General features: G+C 51.1%; 6 protein-coding genes across 6 annotated transcripts; 3 read left to right on the forward strand and 3 right to left on the reverse strand.

Annotated features, from left to right (window-relative positions):
* Window positions 1–450: 450 nt before the first annotated feature.
* BDV14DRAFT_106732 (putative C6 transcription factor) lies at window positions 451–2982 on the reverse strand. Its single transcript, XM_073765602.1, has 4 exons — window positions 2683–2982; window positions 2464–2596; window positions 1312–2393; window positions 451–1257 (listed from the first exon to the last, which is right to left on the reverse strand). The coding sequence occupies exons 1-4, from the start codon at window positions 2792–2794 to the stop codon at window positions 617–619; spliced, it is 1968 nt and encodes a 655-aa protein (XP_073625296.1). The 5' UTR covers window positions 2795–2982; the 3' UTR covers window positions 451–616.
* Window positions 2983–3549: 567 nt separating this feature from the next.
* BDV14DRAFT_210636 (SDR family oxidoreductase) lies at window positions 3550–4655 on the forward strand. The gene has a single exon (XM_073775945.1). It carries the CDS (start codon window positions 3611–3613, stop codon window positions 4565–4567), a length of 957 nt encoding a protein of 318 aa, XP_073625297.1. The 5' UTR covers window positions 3550–3610; the 3' UTR covers window positions 4568–4655.
* Window position 4656: 1 nt separating this feature from the next.
* Window positions 4657–7078, forward strand: BDV14DRAFT_106750 (crossover junction endonuclease MUS81). The gene is made up of 3 exons (XM_073765604.1): window positions 4657–5089; window positions 5141–5310; window positions 5365–7078. The coding sequence occupies exons 1-3, from the start codon at window positions 4998–5000 to the stop codon at window positions 6816–6818; spliced, it is 1716 nt and encodes a 571-aa protein (XP_073625298.1). The 5' UTR covers window positions 4657–4997; the 3' UTR covers window positions 6819–7078.
* On the reverse strand, window positions 7014–10991 carry BDV14DRAFT_191594 (putative copper resistance-associated P-type ATPase; the record flags this gene model as incomplete). The annotated part of the gene is made up of 2 exons (XM_073771512.1): window positions 7014–9978; window positions 10231–10991. 2 exons carry the CDS (start codon window positions 10989–10991, stop codon window positions 7014–7016), a joined length of 3726 nt encoding a protein of 1241 aa, XP_073625299.1.
* Window positions 10992–12006: 1015 nt separating this feature from the next.
* Window positions 12007–17522, forward strand: BDV14DRAFT_191595 (transcription factor TFIIIB subunit BRF1; the record flags this gene model as incomplete). The annotated part of the gene is made up of 11 exons (XM_073771513.1): window positions 12007–12630; window positions 12682–13897; window positions 15345–15544; window positions 15600–15898; window positions 15955–16229; window positions 16344–16421; window positions 16528–16644; window positions 16700–16838; window positions 17054–17183; window positions 17319–17409; window positions 17488–17522. 11 exons carry the CDS (start codon window positions 12007–12009, stop codon window positions 17520–17522), a joined length of 3204 nt encoding a protein of 1067 aa, XP_073625300.1.
* Window positions 17523–18087: 565 nt separating this feature from the next.
* On the reverse strand, window positions 18088–20283 carry BDV14DRAFT_178430 (uncharacterized protein). The gene has a single exon (XM_073769583.1). It carries the CDS (start codon window positions 19824–19826, stop codon window positions 18693–18695), a length of 1134 nt encoding a protein of 377 aa, XP_073625301.1. The 5' UTR covers window positions 19827–20283; the 3' UTR covers window positions 18088–18692.
* Window positions 20284–20599: the final 316 nt, after the last annotated feature.

The raw sequence follows: 20599 nt of genomic DNA on the forward strand, positions 1-20599 counted from the left end.
CACCACGTATATCAAGTGATACTATCCACGCCACTAGTGCTTCTTCCTGTCGTACAGATAGTTTATGCTTGTGGTTGCGGAGTTCTCCTTGAAATTGACGTCCCTCTAATCGATCACGTAGGGTTCGGGGAGGCAAGTTATAACTCTTGATTGCTTGCTCAATATTGGGAATTTTTTCATTTTTCAAATCTTAAATCGCGCATTGGATCCTGCCTTCTTGCTCTAATAATTCTTGCTTTGATTTACGCGCTTTTCGTGGCATGGTGGGTGGTTAAAGATGGTAGGTGGTAGACGCGTCGGAATTTTTTGGAGTTCTGCGAACCGACCGGGAACTACGAACCGACCGGGATTTACGTTATGGTAAGTCTATTACACTGTTACAATACTGCTGTAGCAATAGCGTGTCCAGAGCGTGCGGTGCGTGTCGTTTAGAATCGTGATGTCAGGATGCCCAAAAGCAATGCTTCCCATGTTCCAAGGAAGGTAGGTAGTACTAATTGAACTAAGAGTAATAATAGCACAAGGAGAAAACGGAGACACAGTGAATCGTACATAAACAACTAGGTATCTCCAAATCACCGAATATATAACGACGCTCAATAACATTGTCTCCATCTCATTGCGCCAGGTATTCAAAGTTCGCCATGCTGGGATCTAGTAAATTCTCATCCAATCCAAACCCGTACGTCCCTACCATATCGTAAATCAGATCAGGTGGCGGGAATCCCTGCGCCATCGCATTTGCGCCGCCAGGCACGCCGCTACTTGGCCGGTCACCCACCGGTCCTGCGGTGCCACCATTGGCCATATCCCACGAGTCGAATCGCTCCAGCATCTTGCTAAGACCGCGAGCAATGTGTCGCGTCAAGTGTCTCTCGCCAGCAGAAACGCAGTTCAAAAGATCAATTACCCGCTCGACCAGGCTCCGTACCTGCCCAGCATCCAAACTCAGGTACGCCGAATTCCAGTTGACTGCCACCTTGAGTAGAAATACGGCAGAAAAGGTGACCATAGTGTGAGTGAAGATAGGAACCCCGACAATGGCGTCTCGAATATCTTGCTCCTCTAGTACCATGTTCAGGCATGCCATAGCGGATGAGATGGCAATGTTGGCCGACTCTTTGCGGTCCATTGAAAACACGGGTGTGTTGGTTGGGGACAGGGCACGGAGGGAGAGTGAGTTGAGCTGGAATTTGGCAAAGTGGTAATGTAGAACCACACCCTTGGAAGGGTAAGTCCTGACATATGGACTGTCGGCTGAAATAAGAATGTCAGTACTGTTTAAGAACATAAATTGGGACCTCATCTTACCAGATCGCGGTTGCCATAAGAGCCGCCATTGATCAATAGCCACATTGAATACACGTAGTTGACCAAAGTCCTCCTCCGTCAAAGCTTGTTCAGTATCACTTCCAAATGTGCGGTATGCTTCCGTTAGGATCATGAACAACGCCACCTGGGCGAGCAGTCGAATATCTCCCGGAACAATCATGGGAGATTGGAGGAATGTTTCGTAGTTCTTGATTGCCAGATCTTCGTGAATGACCGGCGGTCGGCCGTAAGCTATACTGAAATGATGATCGCAGACATACAATAGATACCACAATTGGGCTCTTTTGTACTGATCGTTGTGACCGCGGATCATTTTTTGGTAGCTTTGATGAAGGCCTAGCTCTGTCGCTATGCGCACGGCGTGCCCGGAAAGCTTCCAGCTCAGCTCAGACAGCCAGAACGCTCCAACGCAGAGTGCTCGGACATCATCCAAAGTGTGAGCTCGTGTCAGTGACATACTTGACACCAACGAGACATATTCGGCATAACATCGATTCAATGTCTCGGTGCGGTTGGGGATATGCAGTGCCGCTACAGTGAGAACCGCAGCCGCAAGCAAAGTAGAGCCCCTTCGCACTGAAGTAAGATCGCGATGGACGAGTATAATTCCACCCCATAGCAGCTGATTCATTGTTCGGCTGAAGTATGCAAAGAGCTCCTCGGCCTCCTGGAGAGATATGACCCCCCGAGACAGGAAGTCCTCCTCGAGGAGCGTCGACTTGGGCTGCTCAATGTGATTGTGTCGCAGATCGCGCAGCTTCGTCACTTCATAGAGACTGCGCATTGGCGCCGGTACCAACTCGCGATCTTGTAGGTCTGGTTCTTGTGAAGGCTCGCGTGTCACGACAAGCCCCGGTCCGTCGGGTTTCACGTCCGGCGGCGAATCATTGATCAAAGGACGGTTTCCGACATGATATGCAGGTGCAGCTGGGGAAGGACCACTGCCATTGGGGCTATCAACGACTGCGTATGTGGAGAGGTCTGGCAATCCGCCTTGGCGAAGGAGTTGCGACACAGCTGCTTGAAGCTGTTGAATTGTGGCCGATGCTCGAGACTTCCATCTATAGCGTTGGACATTAGCAACAGTGGCATTGAAAGTATACGATCCATGGTTATAACGGGACCACTTACACTCCGTCGTCGTCAACGAACTTCTGTGAGAAGTCGTTTACAACACATTTGATCCCACTGCGCAGACACTTTGTACAGCTCGCCTCGCCCTCTCGGAACTCGCATCGTATCTTATGGCGCTTACATTCGGCGCCTGGACGTTGAAATATTAGCAACTGTTCAATGGCACCACCCAACAACAGAACGTAGTCGACCCGGTCTGAGAAGAGGAATACTCACAAGCGCGCGCTTTGGATATTTTCGGGGGGGCAGGCCGTCCGTCAGGGACGACAGAATGACGCCGGTCCTGAGGGTGAGGTTCAAAGCCAGCGTCAACGGATGATCGTTTCATGATTCAAGGCAGCTGTATGCTGAGAGGGGGGACTCGGGGAATCTCCGTCTACAGCGCATGAGCTCACTCGGAGGCCAAGATCGGCGAACAGCGAGGGTATCGGTGGTGCCTCCGATGGATAATAATCCGAAGCGATATGAGTAACAAGGACCCTGGTGGTGGAGAGAAGGCCGGGAGAAAGACTTGAAGATGGGGAAGACGAAGAAATTGGAGAATGAGCCTAGGATGGAGAGTGTGGGTGAGCGAGACTGGGGAAGTTGGGAACCCCGCGTAGCGCTAAACTGAAGTCGGCGGCAAGCTCCCTTCAACCTTCTTCCTCTGCTCGTGTTTGGGTCTACGAGCGTTTATTCTACTATCATCCTCTTCGATATTACATTTGCGCCTTTCATGCCACTCAGGTAAATACGACAGGATTAGACTTCTTGATCGTCAATCGCAAGGTGCTACAGACTGTGGCGACCTCGGTTGGCTGACCCCCAGCCTGCTAGTGCACTCGTCCCTGGTCAGAGACGCCCGTGATAGTTCTGCACCTTGCATCTCCGATCTCTCGACCAAATAATTGTCATTAGCAAGCTCAATATGTACATCGTTTCGCTTCTCCAATTATGATCGAGTCTAGTGCGGCACAAGTCCGTCGCGGAGACCTCGGACTTGATGCGAGCAGCGAGTGGAGGGTGGAGGCGAATCCTATCCCCACTATGTCCTGCTCCCCATCTTGAGCTTCCCTGGGTGTCTTTATCAAGGCCAAGTCTCCCAAGAATTTAGGCAGACGCTGTAAGTTAGCTAGTGGACATTGTCCGACCATATACACTCAATATGCATATTCTCATCACAGGCGCTGCCGGCTTCATCGGCCAATTGCTCGCAAAAGAGCTCCTCAACGACCCCTCATATACACTCATCCTAACAGACATCAACGAACCACCTATCCCGGCCGGCGTCGAATATCCTCAAAATGCACGCACAATTACGGCGGACCTTCTCAAGAGCGCTGATACAGTGGTAGAAAAAGGCCTGGATGCTGTGTATGCTTTCCACGGCATCATGTCATCAGGGTCCGAAGCCAACTTCGAGCTGGGCATGACAGTCAACGTCGATGCTACGCGCAACCTGCTCGAGGTTCTTCGCGCAGTTTGTCCCGGAGTCAGGGTGATCTATTCCTCAAGTCAAGCCGTATACGGTCTCCCACTTCCTGAGGTCGTCGACGACTCTGTCATTCCCACCCCTCAATCATCCTACGGCGCTGAAAAGATCATATGCGAGACCCTTGTCAATGAATATACGCGACGAGGCTTCATCAACGGCTTCACTCTCCGTTTCCCGACAATCTCAGTTCGTCCTGGTCGTCCTACCGCTGCCGCCTCGTCATTCCTTTCCGGTATGATCCGCGAGCCACTGAATGGAGAGGAGTGCGTCATCCCTCTCGAGGATCGCTCCTTCAAGTCATGGCTTTGTTCGCCAAAGACTCTTGTCCACAACCTGATTCTCACGCTTTCTCTGCCCGCCGATTCTTTGCCGTCCCATATTCGCCAGATCAACGTTCCTGGGATCTGCGTCACTGTCCAGGAGATGATGGATGCCCTGGCAATAATAGGAGGAAAGGACCGTTTGGCTCTTCTCAAAGAGAAGGAAGATCCCACACTCCGACCCATCCTCGATTCATGGCCGACACGTTTTGATAACAGTCAAGCAATCTCTCTGGGCATGGAACGTGACAACTCGTTTGAGGAAGCAGTCAGAGACTATGCACTTTCTGTCGACTTCCATATTTAGAATAGCATTTTCTGAGCATTGTGGCTACCATATTTGTACATAGTATACCACAGTTCAACTAGTTCGTCAACCAATTGCACATAAATAGATGCAATAAGAATGAGCCAATGTTGTCTAGAGCAGTTGGAGAAGCACGGCGGAAAGTCCGAGACAGTACTTACCTTGATGCCTGGATATACAGGCATAAAAGTCTCGCAAAGCAGCACACGTGACTTCGTGAATCATTGATCGGAACACCACGCGTCGATCGCGACTTTCGGAAGGATCGAAGCAATCAGTTGCTTTGAGGCCATTTTCAAGAACAACAGAGTAGCCGCGCTAAAAAATAGCAAGGCTGTTGGTCTCTGCACTGTTATGCCGTCCATATTGCCGTGGAAATGCCTGGGACACTCATTGAAGGCTTGAACCTCATCCTAGAGTTGGCGACAACATGAGCGAGACCTGCGCAAATCCTCTGCTTTTGGGGTGGATCAAGGAATGGCTCGATCAAGCCCGGGAGCGTAACACCAAGGGCGTCACAGTGTGCGTAATTTTTTGTTTATGCTCTGAATGTGCCAACTAATGTTCATTCAGGTACAAAAAAGCATATGAGTCCATGAAAGCTTGCCCCCTTGAATTCCAGCATCCATCCGAAGCTCAGCAATTGAATGGTCTTGGCCCGAAGTTATGTGATCGCTTGACGGATAAGCTGAAGGACTACTGCAATGAGCACGGCCTTCCCATGCCTGAGGATCCACGCACTGGTAAGTTTGCCACTACGCTGTCTCGTCCTATTTGCAAATGCTGAGGCCATACAGTGAAAGCAGGAAAGAGGAAATCCGATGGCACGGAGGAAACCCAGCCAGCGAAGAAAACTCGCAAACCCAAAACTTATGCACCTGCTTTACGATCTGGCCCTTACGCTTTGATCCTTGCCTTGGGCAATCTCGATGAGAATTCCAACCAGAGCATGACCAAGGCACAGCTGATCGAGCAGGCGCAGCCATACTGTGATACCTCGTTTACAGCGCCGAGCGACCCTACCAAGTTCTTTACTGCTTGGAACTCGATGAAGACGTTGCTCACTAAGGAGCTTGTTTATACTCAGGGACATCCTTTGAAGAAGTATGCTCTGACCGAAGAAGGTTGGGAGGTTGCGAAGGCTATGAAAAAGACAGCTCAGAAGTCAAATCAGAGTAAACTGTCGTTGGACGGCCAGGTCGTGCCCGCGGATAAGCCTAGCGGCGCGCAGGGAGGAAACGACGCAAGTAACGAAGACATCGACAATCAAACAACCCAGGGCATCTTCGACGAGAATGAAGACACAACACCGACACCAATTCCCATCCCACCCAACAGCTTCGCAATTCAATTAGTGCTCGACACCCGCGAAGTCCGAACATCCAAAGACAGAGACTACATCTCTAACGAACTTATCCGCAAAGGCATAACTCCCGAAGTCCGTGCCCTCGAAGTCGGGGACACAATGTGGGTGGCCAAATTTCACGATCCTACCTTCCTTAGACAGTACGGCGAAGAAGGCGACGAGGTCATTCTTGACTGGATCGTCGAGCGCAAACGGTTAGACGATCTCATCGGCTCTATCAAGGACGGCCGATTCCACGAGCAGAAGTTCCGTCTTCGCCGCTCTGGCATCAAAAATGTCATCTACCTCATCGAAGAGTTTGCCGTAACGCACGAGTCAAATGCAGCTGCTACACAAAAATACCATGATATGGTCTGCTCAGCCATTGCACAAACCCAGGTAGTCAACGGGTACTTCGTTAAGCGCACGAAGAACCTAGACGATACAATCCGCTACCTCGCACGCATGACTTTCCTCCTCCGCAACATGTACAACAGCAACAACCCAACGCACTCCCTCTCCCTCCTCCCCACGCGCTCCCTCTCCCTATCAACAACCTACCAAACCGCCCTCTCCACCCTTCGCACCACCAACCCCTCAACAACATACGGCGTAACATTCCCCACATTCTGCGCTATCGCGTCGAAATCCGAAGCCCTCACCCTCCGCGACATATTCCTCAAGATGCTCATGTGCACGAAGGGAATATCCGGTGACAAGGCGCTCGAGATCCAGCGGCAGTGGACGACGCCGCAGGCTTTTGTTAGGGCTTTTGAAGAGTTGAGTGAGAAGGAAAGAGAGACGATGGTGTCTGATCGCATGACGCATTTGGTTGTGGGGAGGAAGAAGATTGCAAAGGTTTTGAGTAAAAAGGTTGCGGAGGTTTGGGGGATGGATGCGCAGTAACGCAAGCCCTACTCTACTCTACGGATATACTTCTGGTATAAAAGTATGATACGAAGTGTATTCAGATAAATAAGCAAAATGGCATCGTTGCTAAGTACAGAGGTATAAAACATGATGAAATATGAACGTATGATATGCCTGCATATTATAGAAAAGCCAATGCTAAGAAGAAAAAATCACAGTAAATAAATCCCTTCAGCCCCTCGAGCCCAGCTTCCCCTTAACCTTCCCCCAAATACCGGTTACAGCCTTCCGATCAACAGCCAAAAGCAACGAACTGCAAACAACACTCACACTACTCAACGCCATCGCCAGCGCCGCCCAAACCGGGCTAAGCCGCCAGTGCTCATTAATACTAACACTAACCATACCACTCCCATCCCCACTCATCTTCATCTCCTGCTTATGCCCGCTAACAATCGGATAAAATACGCCCGCCGCAACGGGGATAAGACAGGCGTTATAAACAACCGCCCAGCAGAAATTCATCTTGATGCGGTTGATAACTTTTCGACTGAGAAGTGCGAGATTGAGGATCGTGCTGAGTTCCGAGTTGAGCAGGATGAATGACGCTGAGTTCATGGCTACGTCTGATCCGGAGGCCATTGCGATGGAGACGTCTGAGGCTGTGAGTGCGGGGGAGTCATTCACGCCGTCGCCGACGAAGGCGACGATTGCTCTTCTGTTTGGGTCTTGTTGCTCGCGTTGGCTTGGTTGTAACAACCTTGGCACATGCTGTCCGCTCTGCACCTGTCGTATGAAATCGGCTTTTCCGGCGGGGAGAGTATTGGCTAGGACATTTGTGCGCGGGATACCGAGTTGGGCTGCGACTGCGTGGGCGGTTATCTCGTTATCGCCTGTGCACATGAAGACGTCGATTTTGCGGGATTGAAGGGCGGAAATTACGGATACGGCGTCGGGGCGGATTTTGTCGGAAATGGCGAAGATTAGGGCTGGGGTGAAGTTGTCTTCTTCTTCTTCTTCTTCTGGGACTGGGAGTGGCTTTTCGAGATCGAGTTGCTTTTCGGAAGCAGTCGTATTTCTTAGTTCGCGGAGGCAGAGGATTGCGGTTGAGCGGCCGGTGGACTGGTATTTTGAGAGGGTGGTGTTGAGGTAGTAGTGGTCTTGGTTTTGGTCTGGAGACGAGAGGGCCTGGTATTGGCGCTGGTTGCCGATGGCTGCTTCGAATTTGCGGGTTGAGCCTGAGACGGAGATGGTGAATGTTCCTTGCATTCCCATTCCTGGTTTCTCTTCGATGTCGGAACTAATTATCGATGCTGCGGGTTGTGCTTTGCAGAATTCGTGGATTGCCTGAGCAATGGGATGGTTGCTGCTTTCCTCGAGTTTGCGAGCAACAGCCCAGGCAACCTGTAATTTGTCGGAATCCTTGACCAGGGTCTCATGATCAGATACCTGCAATCCATCGCCTTCCGTCAAAGTGCCAGTTTTGTCGAAAACGATGGCAGAGAGTCGACTAGCCTCCTGGAAAGCTTCACCTCCACCCTTGACGAGTATACCATATCTTGCAGCCAAACCTCCACCAACAAAGAGAGCAGTCGGCGCAGCAAGGGCAAGACCACAGGGACAAGCAACGACAAAGACAGCAATGGCGAATTCAAGAGCCCAAAAGACCCATCCGCCACGGTTCACATCGAGATAATCATCGGGCAATGTCCCCGATACACCCAGCGAGACCCAAACCACGAAAGTCAGGATAGCAATGAGAGTAATGACAGGCACGAAGTGGGAGACGAGTACGTCCGCGACCCGCTCCAATGGCGCACGTTTGCTCTGCCCTTCGCGGACCACGGCAATGATCTGGTCGAGCATAGAGGACCCGCCGATAGCGGTGATTTCGAATTCAACGGGTTGGCCGACATTGACAGATCCTGTGTAGACTTGGTCGCCTGAAACCTTGTTGACTGGTTTCGATTCGCCAGTCAGCGAGCTCTCATTGAATTGGTAAGTGCCAGATCCTGTAACTTTGCCGTCGGCAGGAGGTGATGCGCCGTGCGGTACTCGCACGGTGTCGCCAACTTCGAGGAGGTCGACACTGACTCGCTGGGACTCCGCTGCATCTGAGCCATTGTCGTTGAGCACAAGCAGTGCTTCAGAAGGGCGCAGATTTCCGAGTGAGGCAACTGCATCACCAGCTTTACCCTTGCTGTATGCTTCCATATAGCGACCAGCAAGGATAAACAATGTCAGGAAAACGACGGTGTCGAAGTAGGTCGTACTGTGCATAGAGTGGGTTGCCTTGGTCACCGCATCCATGATGAGGATAGCGACTGAGGAAACGTAGGCCACCAATGTTCCCGCAGAGATGAGGAGGTTCATGCTACCGAAGCGGAAAAATCTTCGCAGTAGTGGCACTCGACTTCCAGGGCGCCAAAGAGTGATGATTTCTTTCGCAGCGCGCACGTGGAAGACATCGGTTCCATAGAACATGACGGGGGTGGTCATTATAAAGAGAGCCCATTCCATGCGGGTTACGCTGCCGGACCACATGGCTTGCTCTAGGTATTGTCGGACGGAATTGTCGGACGGAACGAGGCTCATAAAGACAATGCCGATAATGAACTCGGGGATAGCGGCCGCTAGAACGAATAGGAAGCGTGATAATAGCCGGCGCCGTTCATGGTGCTGCATCTCCCGCGATCGATCTTCGACGCTTGGAGGGCGATAGACTGTGACTTTGAATGCATCGTGAGCGTTTTCGATCTTCTCGCGTATAGTCCTCACGGTGAGCGAGGGGGCGCTCGGCATATAAGTGATCTTGATAATTGGATTCTTGTCTGAGAAGGAGCCACCCAACTCAAGGCCAGGTATCCCCTTCAAGGAGTTGAGGACCCTGTCCGGACAGTGGTGGCAGAACATGCCTTCGACGCGGAAGGACACAGTTCTCTTCTCGATACTGGAGTTCTTCTCAACTGTCTTTGGTACTATGCTGACAAGCGATGCGTCGAATCCGAGATCCTCGATCTTTTCCACAATCAATTGCCCATTCGCCTGATCATCCAACTCAACCTGCGCATTGTGCTTCATCAGATTGACCACAGCATGGATCACGAAGGGAAGCTCGTTGAGGGCTTCATTGACGGTCCCCGAGCAGGCGCCACAAGTCATACCCCCAATAGCAACCTCGGCGATGTAACTTGTGCTTTTAGTCGATGTAGGAGCCTCGGAAAAAAGGGGAGCGACCTCGTCCAGCGAGGCCTCGAATCCCATATCCTCGATGTGCTCGACTATCTCTTGAGCATTAGACCTTGGCCCATGGAAGGCCACAGTGCCACTATTCGTGAGCAGGGTAACAGTGATCTCGTCAACGAATTCAAGCTGGTTAATCTCATTCTCGATTGAATTAGAGCATGAAGCGCAGCTCATACCCCCAATACTGATTTGAGCACGAAACCTTTCCTCCAACGGCTTGACGGCAACAGGATTGACCTCGTCCAGCGAGGCCTCGAATCCCATATCTTCGATATGCTCGACAATTTCATCGGCATTCGATCGCGGGCCCGAGAAGGTCACTGTACCGCTGTTTGAAAGTAGGGTTACTGTAATCTTGTCGACATACTCAAGCTGGCTGATCTCATTCTCGATCGAATTCGAGCATGACGCACAGCTCATGCCCCCAATACTCATTTGCGCATTCCACTTCTCTTCCGAAGATGCTGGCTTCTCGTCGATTGTCATGATAGTCTCGCTTTGAGGGACCGGCCCCGGAGCGCTTAAGAGATGTTGACTTTTCTCATCCACAGCCTCAACCTCCCACTCAGCTTCTTCGTTTCTGCAGACATCGCAGTTGGCAAGGTGCTTCTGCTTTTCCCTGCGACCAGCGACGAGGGACTGTCCGGTAGCGAGTAATATCGAGTCTCTCGGAGACCTTGTGTCTGTATCATGGTCGGCAACAATCGCCCCCGTGGGCGTTCTCGTCGTGACATGGTGGACTTCGAAAGCGGCATGTGTTAAGACCTTGGCGAGATAGAGAGGGTCTGTCCTTCGCGAGTGAACGACGTGAACCTCGTGCGTGAAAATCGAGACGTCGATGCCTGACTTTGATACCTCAGGGACCTTAGAGAGGACCTGGTTGATGTAGGCGACGCAGGAGGAGCAGTGCACGTTGCTAACGAAGAAAGTGCTTCGGTGGTATTCAGTAAATTTGGCGGCCATTTTGAGTATGAAGTCTACTCATGCCAAGGAGTTGGGGGTGGAAAGAGTAAGGGATGGACGATAAGTAGGTATCGACTCCCTAGTAGAGCAGGAGCCAAATTGATGTGTTATAGGTAGATTAGGCGCTGTCCGTCCGTTTCAAATGGGGCAGCGCTGGCAAATAATAGATGACAGAGGGGAAATGAACAATCTGAATGAAACTGGGACAGAGCCATTTTTATAACAATTTAAAAGAGATTCCAGCGATTACTCAATGGATTGTGGATGAAAGAACTGGAATGTGTGGATGAGGCTAAAATGCGCACAAATCGCTCAATGACTCGACTCACCACGATTGGGGGGGGGGGGGGGGCCAGGCGGACAATGCCAAACAACGACAACATGTATTGAATAATAAAAGTGTCACTATGAGAGGCTTGTCAATATTGTATAGGCATCTTTTATCAACATTTATGCAAGGTGAATTTGGAAGTGTTACAAGAGAAGTCGGAAAATAAACGCAATGGCTGAGGATCGAACGGTGACACAGGAAGCCCGCGGCTGCCACGTGACCTGCCCACTCCACCACCGGCCAGTCACGCTTCCATCGAGAAAATTCTGCGTCGCGCTGCCACCCGCGCTCTCTCCACCTCTTTCTCGTGTCTCGCGTCTATCCAAGTCCGTCAATCAGATCTTCAAGATTCGATTTACTCGATAATACACTTTGTCCTCCTTGTTTCTTCATCATTAATTCATCCCTCTCGATAATCCCCAGGGGCACTTGACTGAGTCGGCATTCTCCTGCGGGGGTAAGCGAAGATCTCACTCTTACCCGATTCGTCACTCTACTCGTCCAGGGCTGGTCCTGAATTATCACGGAAAAGATCGAGCCTCTATCTATCTATCATCACATAATGAGAGTATAAAGGGACTTTTCTTGTTGTCTACCCATATCCGCCGCCCATGCAATAGCTTCCTATAACGGAAGTGGATCATCCTATACTATATCGAACTTCCTCATCTTGCTCCATCCAATATGTCTGCTAGACCAGGGATGCGTCCTCCGACCCCAAGGACCGGTCCCAGACCACCTGTTGGTCGACTGGCCAGTCTGAAGCCCCCCGGTGCAACGGCCATCAAGCGCCCTCAGCCCGTCGCACGGCCTCAACCGGCTAGGCCCACTACTCACCCCAAGACGACGACTTGCCCTAACCCAAGCTGTCCGGCTCCTCAGATCATTGAAGATGATGGCCAGAAAGTCTGTTCCGGGTGTGGTACTGTCGTCAGCGAATCCAACATTGTCTCTGAAGTCACTTTCGGAGAGTCCGCGTCTGGTGCTGCCATTGTTCAGGGTTCCTTCGTCGGCGAAGATCAAACCCACGTGCGCAGCTATGGTCCCGGTTTCCAGCGTGGAGGTACGATGGAAAGCAGAGAAATTACTGAGCAAACCGGAAACAGAACTATCAACCAATTGGCACGTGCTTTGACCATTCCGGAGAGTGCTTCAAAGGCTGCTGGTCAAGTCTTCAAGCTGGCCGTGGGTCTCAACTTCATTCAAGGTCGTCGGACCCGAACGGTAGCTGCCGTCTGTCTATATATCGCTTGTCGTCGTCAGGACGGCAATACAGTTATGCTGATTGATTTTGCTGATGTTCTTATGGTAAGCATTCCTCTTGCAGTTTTTGAATGCACTTCCACTAACGACTTCCAGATTAACGTCTTCAAACTCGGTCGTACTTATAAAGCGTTGCTTGATGAGCTTCGCTTGGGTGGCAATGTCTTCTTAATGAACCCAATCGACCCGGAGAGTTTGATCTATCGGTTCGCCAAACAGCTCGAATTTGGCTCAGTTACGATGCAGGTAGCTAGCGAGGCTGTACGCATCGTGCAGCGCATGAACCGCGATTGGATGACCACTGGTCGACGTCCTGCAGGTATTTGCGGGGCCGCCTTGATCCTTGCTGCGCGCATGAATAATTTCCGACGTACCGTTCGCGAAGTGGTCTACGTTGTGAAAGTGACAGAGATTACTATCAACCAGCGACTCAACGAGTTCAGCTCGACCGAGAGTGGAGAACTGACTGTCGACCAGTTCCGCTCCGTACAACTAGAAAATTCCCATGACCCGCCATCCTTCACCAGAGCAAGAGAGGGAAGGAAGCCAGCTCGAAGTGTTAAGACAAAGGCGGCAGAGACCGCCGCTGAAATTGAGGAGGACTCAGAGGAGCCAGAGGCTGCGCAACCCAGACGCGTTGACGCGGATGGTTTTGCAATTCCAAGCTTGCCCATCGATCCGGCATTGATTCAGGCAGATAAGGACAGCCAGGTCCCCGAACAAGAGGCCTCTGCGGTACCTCAAAAACGAGGCCGGTCAAAATTGCCCTCACCATCCCCTGAACAGGTCGCTTCCGAGGAAGCGCTAGAGAACGAGATGTCAGAATATCTCGCCGACGGGTCTAGAATGGTCGAAAGTATTGAAGGCGGAACAGCGCCGCCAAAGAAAGTCGTGTCGGATAACGTTGACATTGATGAAATGGAGTTCGAGTCCGATCCCGAAGTCTCCAATTGTCTGTTGACCCCTGCCGAAGTCGAAATCAAGGAACGCATCTGGGTTCACGAGAATAAGGACTACCTGCGTACACAACAGGCGAGAGCGTTGAAGAAAGCCCTGGAAGATGCAGATGCTCAACCTGGTGACCGTAAACCACGGAAGCGCCGCAAAGGCAGGCTGGGAGATGTTCGATATCTCGAGGGGGAGGGAGACGAAGGCGATGGGAGAAGTACGCGAGCCTCAACACCGGCGGAGGCTACGCGTCGGATGCTGGAGCGAAGAGGCTTCAGTAAAAAGATCAATTACCGCCTCCTCGAGACACTCTTCGGTGACGAGGAGGGCGAGGAATCAGTCAAGGAAAGTGAAGGGAGCGGCCGTAGCCGCAGCCAGAGCGTTGCTTCCCGACGTAGCGCCAGCATCGAGGCAAGCACGAGGCGTCCAAACTTCCTCGCAGCTCCTTCCACACCCTCAAAGGCGAGAACTACCCCTTCAACGTCTACTCCCACACCTGGCCCTATTGCAGACCCAACACAACGCAGAGTTCCCGCTGCAAAGGCCGATGGCGAGCCTCCTACGGACCCAACAGAAGAAGTCTTGGGATCGGCGCCAGCAGGGCCACCAGGAGAAGATCCAGATGAAGAGCCCAACGACTATGATGACGAGGAGGGAGATGAGGACGATGGGGTCGATGCTGCATTCTCTGGCCACTACGGTGACTATTACGATGAAGGCAGTGATTACTACGACAGTGACTAGGTCGGCATTTGAGCACCATACTCCAGGCCAAACATAATACATCCTTTCAGACTGATATATTTTCCTTCCGTTCGCATTGGCCCGTAACCTCTATCCCCTTGGATCGGCAGCACACCTCATGTGTCATAGCGCCTTTCCCTATACTTAGACTTTGTAATCCAACAACAGCATACGGGACGCGGTTGCTACGCACCCCTACCGACGCTAAGGGGCTTTCTCCAGGCTGGTCACTGCATCAATGGATGATGGGGTACAAAGAGCCTTGGGGCAAGGGATTTCTCGGGATCCGGTCCAGCTCCCAGAGACCTACTGACTCCGCTATCCTTCTTAATATAAGCCCTTCTCCAGAGGTGTTTCTACCCACAACATATATATACAAGTCTCGGCTACAAATCTTACAGGGAACCAAGCGCCAGAACCTCGGACTTTATCATCCAGGTTACCATCGTTATCCGAACTCTCCTGCTCAGTCGGCCTTTGATTCACTTTCCGCGGCACTGTTGGAGGAATGTACAGGGACGGTGCCCACTATACAGAATGCAGAAACCGATATCAGCAGGGCTTCGCTACATCGGCTGACTCTGCCTCCTTTCTCCACGGTCAAGGTCAAGGTAGTATTCCGGGTTACCCGCGAAGGTTGGTATGAAGGACAACCAAATCAGGAAGAGCAAGGCATATTGCTTCTTGGCTCATTGGCGTTCATATGGATAACAAGGTCCGGGGCAACTGCAATCAGTATACGTTGCAGATCCTTGAGCTTGACGACTATACCATATGCCCTATACTCGCTCTTAAAAGGCGATCTCTGGGCTGTGTGTATGTTCTGCTTTTTCTTTCCTCTTCCTTGAATCCGCGATCCTCCCCCATTACTCGAGTATCCTTTGCTCTTTTCCGTCCACCCGATATCCCTCATCAGAAACATGGTGAAGCTTGAGATGTACGGCAGGGGGCTAGGCCTTCGAATGGCCATTCTGTTCACTTGTCTCATAGCATTCGTGCTGTTTGGTAGGCGCCTTGAAGCAGGACCTGAGGCATGGGAGGCTAACATGTAATTCTTGTGGCTTTAGGTTACAACCAAGGGGCTTTTGCAGGTATTATCGGGAATGAAGACTTTCTCCGTATTGTTGACTACCCCAACTCTGCGATGCTGGGGGTCATAGTCGGCATCTACAACCTTGGCTGCTTGACTGGTACCGGAGCAGCCTTTCTGACGAGTGATCGTCTTGGGTTCCGAAAGTCCATGTGGATTGCAATGGGCTTATTGACGGTAAGCTCAGTCTACACAAGCCAAAGGTCAACGATTGGTTCTGATCAGGATGCAGATTGGTGCAATTCCACAAGCATGTGCTTATTCCAAGGCTCAGATGCTTGCATCTCGGCTCATTGGTGGGATTGGGACTGGAATCATGACCTCGATAGTACCTGTTTACCAGTCTGAACTTTGCGAAGCCCAAAATCGAGGAATGTATGTCTGCGCCCAGCCTCTGTCCGTTGGTGTAGGCATCTCGGCTGCCTACTGGTTTGACTACGGAATGAGCTTTGTCCCTGGATCAATCTCTTGGAGGCTTCCGGTCGCTTTCCAGGTGGTATTTATCATTGCTGTGGCCATTCTTGTTGTTGGGTGAGTTTATATTTACCTGCATCTGGACTGCAACTCAACTAACAAGGGGCTTAAAGTCTCCCGGAAAGTCCTCGATGGCTGTGTCGGAAAGGTCTAGGCGATGAGGCCGTGCGAGTTCTCTGCGCTTTCTATGATCGACCGGAGAACGATCCCAAAGTCGTCAACGATGCAGAAGGTATCCTCAGAGCCATTGAACTTGATAACCTCCGAGGGGAATACAGATGGTCTCAGCTGTTCAAAAAGGATGAGATCCAAACTGGGCGGCGAATCTTGCTAGCCTATGGCCTACAGTTTATCAATCAGATGGGAGGAGTCAATATCATTGTCGTGAGTATATCTTCATCTATTGAGGAAGCCCTGGCTAATGCTCCGACTAGTCCTATGTCACAGAAGGTACATTGAACCAGCCCGTTACTTGTTGAAACCCTCACTAACAACCTACCAGTGCTGGAAGTCAACGTGGGCCTAGACCCGAAAACAAGTCTGTTACTAGGAGGTGTGATCCAGATCATGTTTGTCATTGGTAAGTCCAATCTGGATACCTATCTCTCCACATTCTTCCCAACTATCTATGTGCTGTCCAATCGACGATGTCCCCGAGCTAAGCGGATGAAATTTCCCACGAGCAGGCTCCTTCTATCCCACCTTTTACTCTGATCGACTGGGCCGGAAGAAACCGATGATGTGGGGATCATTTGGTCTTTTCATCTGTATGCTCATGATCTCCATTCTTCTGTCCTTCAAAGGTTAGTCACATTTGACCCAGTTTAGAAGCACCAGTCAACCCTAAATCTAAACCAGGAACCGCCCAAGAGAAGCCCGCAGGGGCCGCATCAGTCGCATTCTTCTTTCTCTTCATGCTCATCTTCGGCGCTTCTACCAACTGCGTGCCATGGGTCTACGGGCCCGAGCTCCTGCCCATGCACGTCCGCACAAAAGGGTGAGGCGATCCTCGAGTTTGGTCCGATCCCCCAACCCCAATCACCAGCCAACCGGCCATCCCACATTCCACAGCCCTTGCTATCGAGGGCGCAGTATGGCCATGGCCCTGATTCGATTGGTCATGGCCGATACTACCCTATCACTAGCTCATACTTTATCTGAGTGTAGATAGGCAAGAAAAATTGGAGTTGGACAAAGCTAACTCAAGCCCAGGAATGCCATCGGAATCTCCGCTAACTGGCTCTGGAATTTCTTCGTCGCCATGATCGGACCAACCCTGATTACGGATCTTGAATGGAAGGGATACTTGATTTTCATGTGTTTCAATTTGAGCTTCTTGCCGGTACGTACTGACTGCCTTGCCTTCGACATTTTTTGTGGTATCCGGCTCTCACTGAGAACATTCCCTCGGCCCTATCTCACAGAAATCGACCAACTCGGCCGAACTATCATAGCAACTTACTAACGTACTGTATAGATACTCTACTTCTTCTACCCCGAGACCGCAAACCTAAGTCTCGAGGAAATCGACTCGCTCTTCATGGTCAAGGGGTCTGCTGGCACCAGCAGTTCCAGCACCATGGCCAGCGACAGTCAATTCCCGTCTCAGTCCGTTGATGAAACGACTAAGCTTGAGGCACCGGTAGTGCATGCAACTGTGACTCCGGCCTCTGAGAAGTGAAGGCGGACATAGCACGGTGTATCGACATGGGTACAATTCACCTGTGAGGTGTATCTGTATCGAGAGCCTAGGGGAGGGGTGGGGGTAAAAAGAGTAAGGGCAGGTGTGCAATCACCTACCAGCGCCGAATGAAAGGATGGGCCGTAGATAAATAGATGGCTAGTTGCGGCAGATCGAAGGAGCAGAAATCGGGCTTGAAGTGTGAAGAAAGTGGGAAGGATGGCAGGACATGGAAAGGTTGGCTGGCACTCGACGATGCAGTTGGGCGACCCCTCATTGTCGAGTCGATCAATTGTAGTAACTAGGTAGTGATAGGTAGTTAGATTAGGTCGCAGGTATAGCAACGTCGATTATAATTAGTGGAAGATCTTAAGACAAAGCTACCTCTGACCGACTCTTTGTGGTTTTCTTCTAGGGAAAATAGACGGTGTGGGCGGCCTGTTGATGGCACTAAGTTATATATTTCTAGCGTCCATGTTAGACATGTAGACGCCAACCTATGCGGACAAACCAGCGAGAAGCTCCTTGGTTAAGTCAAATATATATATATCTATATAAAGATATATGCTTCTTGCAAAGAACGAGCGAAGAAACACTGAAAATGCAGCTTGAACATTTCTTTCATTGCTATAATCTTTTCTTTCTCGTCTTGTCTTTGCATGTATAGCGTAGCTGCATAAATGGGATCCAGCTGCTCATAATGATGGCAGCGTCCTGTAGCCGAAAAATAAATGGCAGGTGGCAGAAAGAACTAAGTACTGGCAAACTGTAAAAGAAATCAAGGGAAATCATCAAATAAATCAAATCAGAAGGCATTGCACCGACCGTTTCACCCCGATTCCAACGCCGAGAATGAACCACAGAAAGTAAAGATAAAACACCAGGGACAGGAAAAATAGAAATAATAATAGTGATAAGTGAGAAAGAAAAGATTCACAAACATTTGGTCGATATGGTTACGGAAGCGAAAAAAGCTGGTAGTGTTGAGATCAGTAGGTAGAAACATGTGTGGCAAATGCGAAACGGATCGACGTCCTTTGGAGGAAGATGGTCGGTCAACGCATTCGAATTATGTTTCGGTTCGGTACGAGTCGCTCAGTGTGGCGTATTCATCGCTTCGCTTCGTTTGAGATCGTGAGAGAGACCGAGGATGTTTGAATCGAAAGTCGTTTACATATCAATGTCCATTCCCGACCCCATTCCCATGTTCCCATTCATTCCAACACCAGCAGGGATGGGCTGGGCGGTCATGGTTTGCAGGAGCGGAAGCCCCGTCTCCGCCGGATTTGTGCTCAAGACGTTCTGGCTGGACGTGTTAACTGGACTAGGTGGCTTGTCTGAGGCATTGAGTATCTGCGTGCCCTCGAATACGACCGGCGAGGCCTGGAGGTGGTGGAGGCAAGTCTCCCAAGATGATGCCACAAGCTGGCATTGAGTAAGGTCGTCATTGAAAAGGTAGAATGCAGGCATCTGTGCAAGGCCAGCAAAAGGAATCATTGGCCGCGCAGAGACAAGGTAGGCGTTGAGGGCGCGGTTCTTCATAAGAATTTCGGCGTCGGCGAGATACTGAGAAAATTGTCGGTCAATGTACTTCTTCCAGCCGCGCACGGCGGCAGCCATGTCTGCGTCGTCGGCTTGAACGCGCTGCCAGCTGATCCCAAGAAGGCGAGTGGCATCATCAACCAAAGGTTCTTGAGGCGAGAAAGGGTTTGACGACGATGATGAGGTGAGGATGCGGCGGTTCTCATCACTGTCATTTGTTTGGATTTGCTGTTGGATTCTTGACGAAGCAATGTCGTCAAGGCTAGGAGCAGTTGGGTCAAGGCGCTGTGACTTCCGGCTTGCTGCAGCAGACTCCTGAGCTTGAGACGCCGCGGCAGCAGACTTGGCGGCCATCGCTCTTTCAATCTCTTCCTCGTACCAAGTACCTGTTTGGCTTTCTGCAGAAAGGGCCATGCCAGTGCGAGGGTTAAGTAGTGTCATTCCCTCTCCGTAGATAGGCTCATACTCAGGCTCGGGAGGAGGAATTGAGACTTTAGAAGTGCGGTCACTGGGAGTATCTTCGTTGACATCATCACGCGACCTCTTGCGAGAGGGCTTATTGCTTGCTGTGAGACCTGAGGATGTTGGAGCCGCGAAGGAGTTTAACCCAGCTGAGAAGCCATTGGTGAATTGAGGGCGAGCACCGACGCTAGAAGTCTCTAGCTTTGGCTGATGAGGGAATTGAAGGAAAGAATGGTCTTGGGGAGGAGAAAGGATCATTGTTGGGCTGTCTCGATAGGAGTTGAGAAGCATTGGACACATGGTGAGAGGCGAATCGAGGGATAGTCGGACGCGGCAGCTAGTAGTATAGATGCGACAGGCACGCGACGGATCCGATCTGTGTAGTCAGGTGAGCTAGACAACAAGTTAGAAGCACCTATAGTATTCAATCTTGTATAGATGAACGTGATGGTGGCCGGTGACAGGAAGGTCGGTGATAAAAAGTTGAGTAGGACAGATGATGTGAGGCTGGAGAGCAAGTAGAGGAAGTAGTAGAGCAGGTAGTGAGGCAAGAGAGAGAAGGATGAAGGACGAGGCCTAGTAATGGAAGAATGAGCCTTGGGAGGAGAGGAGAAGAGAGGGCAAGAGGAAAGAGGAGAAGAGAAGAGGAGAAGTAGACAAGAGGCTGACACCGGATCCGGAAGCGAGACAGAAGATGGAGAGAGAGAGCGAGTGAGAGAGAGAAGAAGAAGCCTCGAGATGCTGGTGATTGAGCTGCAGATGCGCGGACGGCTTGGAGCGCAGCTTTTCCCGACCGATACCGCGTAATTACACACCCAGCCCTCGCAATTTGCCTCCGACCCCTGCTAGTGCAAGTATACATACGGGAATAGTACGCGACCAGGTATCGTACCATGGTCGGATCCTGAAGCGACTCGACTGCGCCGGTGGGCGATCGCCCTGCAAGGACTGTTGAACGATTGGCCAGTCTGCATCGAACACTGAGACATGACTGGCTGGCCGAGATGTAAGAGCCCGCGCGTCGTTCTGGAGCCCCCTTGGAGCGCTGCGGTCATGTTGCTGCCATTCGACTG

The sequence above is a fragment of the Aspergillus stella-maris genome (genome assembly GCF_047715825.1).
Source record: "Aspergillus stella-maris strain CBS 113639 unplaced genomic scaffold BDV14scaffold_52, whole genome shotgun sequence".
Taxonomy (NCBI): Eukaryota; Fungi; Ascomycota; class Eurotiomycetes; order Eurotiales; family Aspergillaceae; genus Aspergillus; species Aspergillus stella-maris.